Raw genomic sequence first — 4428 nt, forward strand, 5'->3', positions numbered from 1 at the left:
ACCAACTTTGGTCGGTTATTTTCGTGCGAAAATACAATTAAAGAGTATAAATAAAAAATAAGACAATCTTAAAACAAAATGCACCAATGGTCTAGTGGTAGAATAGTATCCTGCCACAGTACACACCCTGGTTTGATTCCCAGATAGTGAATCTTTTGATTACATAATTAAAATACCGACCAACTTTTATCGGAGAATACCGACCAACTTTGGCCGTTTTTTTTGCAATTTTTTTTTTGAATTTAATTGACCGACCAACGTTGGTCGGTAATTTCCAACCAACTTTGATCGGTATATTAAAACGACCATCAAAATATCGTCCAAGCGTATTTGGTCGCGTTTTGGTCGGTAATTGGCCATAACCGACCAAAGTTGGTCAGTTTTTTGGTCGGTATTTACCGAATTTTTAGTAGTGCGAGTTTGAGACCAGACTCGAGCTCAAAGACAGAGTGCAATGCCCGGAGGTAGGAGTACGAGGAAGACCGAAGCCGAGTATGCTTGACCCCGAAATAATACCGTTATAGATTTGTAACATAATGAGTTAGATTCTTGCCACGTCCCCAAGATCATGGCGCAAATCCCGGAATAGGATTGTACGATTTCGTACTAGGCAGTTAGACAGATGTGTCAAGAATATTCCTTACTGTAAATAGAAATATTCCTTATTTAGAGTTCTCATATTATATAAAAGGGACCCCAATCATTTGTAAGATTATCTGATCATTGAGCAAAGAATATACTCTCTACTTTTTGCCTATTGTTCATGAGAATTGTCCTTTACATTTATTGTTCTTACTTTATTGCTCTTAATCCATTTCGAGGTCACTACTGCTGCGTAACATTGGTTTGATTTACTTGTTTCTTTCATTTTTACTTCATTTTTCTTGATTATTAATTGGTAATGAACTATATCACATATCTTTAAAATCACAAATCAAGTTTAATTGTTACTCGTATTTTCGAGGTAAACAGTTTGGCGCCAACCGTGGGACTGAAGATAATAGTGATTATTTCATTACTGATTCTCATTACACACGTTATTTTTTACACTTTTTCTTGTCAAGAATTTTTAATTCTCATGCTAAAACATGTCTAGCTCACAAAACGCACCTATTCATGATAACGAAGGTCTTGGAGAAAATAACAGTATGGGGTCGGTGTACCACCAATAAACCTTGAGGAAGTGCCAAATATGGAACCTATTGATGTTAGTTCACACAATGCTCTAAACGCAGATTCAGGCACAGACCCTAGAGAGAATGCACGCATGGGGGCTCGATCTAGTGGCCAAGGAGCACAGGGAATGGGAGCGGGGGAATCAGCCCCCAAGTGATATTCGATATGCTGCAAGCTCAGCAAATCGCCATGGCTCAACTTCAAAGTCAGAATATGACTCCGAGTATAGCTGAACCAGAAAATACTCGCCGTGCTGAACCAGCGCAAAAGAGGTCAAACGAAAATGACTTGGAGACTGACCCCGCCATCATGAGAATGCTCGAAGAGCTCACTAAGAGGATCGAGTTCGGGGAAAAGAAGATTGAAGAAAATGACAAAATGGTGGAGATTTACAACTCCCGTGTTGATCAAATACCGGGGGCACCTTCGGTCTTGAAAGGTTTAGATGTCAAAAAGTTCATACAAAAACCATTCCCCGCAAGTGCGGCTCCGATGCCTATTCCCAAGAAATTTTGCATGCCCGATATACCCAAATATAACGGGACAACCGACCCTAACGAGCATATTACTTCATACACTTGTGGGATCAAAGCAAATGACTTGAATGACAATGAGATCGAATCGGTCTTGTTAAAAAAGTTTGGGGAAACGTTGTCAAAAGGAGCTATGATTTGGTATCACAACTTAGCTCCTAACTCTATCGACTCGTTCGCTATGTTAGCAGATGCCTTAGTGAAAGCACACGTCGGGTCCATAAAGGTAGCCACGAGAAAATCAGACGTCTTCAAAATAAAACAAAGGAATGACGAGATGTTAAGGGAGTTTGTGTCCAGGTTTCAGATGGAATGAATGGAATTACTATCGGTCTCCGATGACTAGGCAGTACAAGCTTTTATGCAGGGCTTAAACGAGCAAAGTTTGATTGCATCTCGATAGTTAAAACAGAACTTGATCGAATATCCAGCTGTGACATGGTCAGATGTGCACAATCGTTACCAATAAAAAATTAGGGTCGAGGACGGCAATTGTAAGCCCCCACGGGTTCAGTTTATCCTAACAGATTCGCAGCCAAGCCCAGAGGGACACAGACCGAGAATCGAGATTCAACAAAGAACAATATCAGCCATATGTCGATCGGAGAAACAATGGTCCAGGTCGTAACGCTCCTCAGAATGATCAGAGGAACGATCGAGGCCAAAATTCTCGAGGACTTATGAGTAAGAGCAGGTATGATAAACATACCGACCCCGCCGAGGCTCCTCGATTATTAGAGTTCAACTTCAGCATAGATGCGCCGGGAATTGTCTCAACTATTGGAAGAATCAAAGACACCAAGTGGGCCATTCCTATACAGACCGATCCTTCTCAAATAAACCCGAACTTGATGTGCAAATACCATGGCACACATGGTCATAGAATCGAAGATTGCAGGAAACTAAGGGAGAAGGTAGCGTGGCTGTTCAACGATGGCCACCTTCGAGAATTCCTAAGTGATCAGGATAAGAATTATTTTTGGGATAGAGATGCAAGGAAAAATGAGCAAAAAGAACCACAACATATAATCCACATGATCATTGATGGAGTCCATGTCCCTCAGCGGCCTGTATTCAAACGCACAAAAGTATTAATCACCAGAGAAAAACAGACTCGGAGCTATGTGCCCGAGGACGTCTTATCATTCCGTGACGAGGAAGCAGAAGGCATATCTCAACCTCACAATGACGTCCTGGTAATCTTTATCCTTTAAAATAAAATTCAAGTTAAACGTGGTTTAGTGGATTCAGGTAGCTCAACAAACATAATCAGATTGAGGGTCATGGAACAACTCGACCAACAAGATCAGATTGTACTTGCATCCTAGGTCCTGAATGGCTTCAACATGGCAAACAAAATAATAAAGGGAGAGATTATCTTGCCAGTAAATGTAGCTGGGACCATACAAGACACTAGATTCCATGTCATCGAAGGTGACATGAGGTATAACGCACTTCTCGGGAGACCATGGATACACAACATGAGAGCAGTGCCTTCAACCCTTCACTAGATGATGAAATTCCCAATAGAGGAAGGAGTGAAAACAGTTTACGGAGAGCAACATGCTTCAAAAGAGATGTTTGCAATCGAGGAAGTGGTGCCGATACCAGAACCTTTGACCTTGGAGAAATCGAGCACCGAAGGTAAAAAAGGCGGCCAAATACCAATCACCGCCTCCAACCTCGATGGAGTCGGAGCAATAGGTAATCAAAGATGAAGGTGAGGATTTCCTTACTCCTTGAACCTTCATCATTCTCGAAGAATCTGATGCAACCAAATCAACAATCGAGGAGCTAGAGCAGGTCGTTTTGAGAGAAAACATGCCCGAGAGAAAGGTATACCTAGGAACGGGATTGACCATCGAACTCATGAAAAAACTCATTCAATTTCTTATTGATAATGTGGATTGCTTTGCTTGGTCCCATTTAGATATGGTAGGGATTCCACCGGAAATCACCACGCATCGGCTGAGCACCGATCCCAGGTTTAAACCGGTAAAACAAAAAAAGGAGGCCATAGGTAAAGTACCCCGTGTGATTAGCCAACGTAGTTGTAGTTCCTAAAAAAGGAAACAAACTCAGAATGTGCGTAGATTATAAGGACTTGAACAAAACATGTCCAAAAGATTCTTTCCCCTTGCCAAACATCGATCGTATGATCAATGTCATGGCTGGCCATGAGATCCTAACTTTTCTCGGTGCCTACTCCGGGTATAATCAGATTCAGATGAACCCGGAGGACCAGGAAAAGACTCCGTTTATTACTAATTTTGGAACTTATTGTTACAACGTAATGCTCTTTGGGCTAAGAAATGTAGGAGCTACATACTAACGCCTAGTTAACAAAATGTTCAAAGAACAAATAGGTAAAACAATGGAAGTTTACATTGATGATATGTTGGTTAAGTCTCTGCGCGCAGAGGACCATTTAGTTCATTTGCAGGAAACATTTGCAATTTTGATAAAATATAACATGAAGCTTAACCCGGAGAAATGCGCCTTCTGAGTCGGCTCGGGTAAGTTCCTCGGCTTTATGGTGTCGAATCGGGGAATCTAAATTAACCCCGATAAGATCAAGGCGATCGAGGATATCACGATCATGGATAGTGTGAAGGTCGTGCAAAGGTTAACAGGTCGAATAGCTGCTCTAGGTCAATTCATTTCGAGGTCATCGAATCAGAGTCACAGGTTCTTTTCCTTGCTCAAGAAGAAAAAGGAC

At 41.5% G+C, this 4428-nt stretch overlaps 1 protein-coding gene across 1 annotated transcript; it reads left to right on the plus strand.

Moving 5' to 3' along the window:
• Positions 1 to 1365: 1365 nt before the first annotated feature.
• LOC138870105 (uncharacterized) lies at positions 1366 to 2923 on the plus strand. Its single transcript, XM_070147723.1, has 2 exons — positions 1366 to 1935; positions 2237 to 2923. Exons 1-2 carry the CDS (start codon positions 1366 to 1368, stop codon positions 2921 to 2923), a joined length of 1257 nt encoding a protein of 418 aa, XP_070003824.1.
• The last annotated feature ends 1505 nt before the right edge of the window (positions 2924 to 4428 follow it).

Source organism: Nicotiana sylvestris, chromosome 6 (genome assembly GCF_000393655.2).
Source record: "Nicotiana sylvestris chromosome 6, ASM39365v2, whole genome shotgun sequence".
Taxonomy (NCBI): Eukaryota; Viridiplantae; Streptophyta; class Magnoliopsida; order Solanales; family Solanaceae; genus Nicotiana; species Nicotiana sylvestris.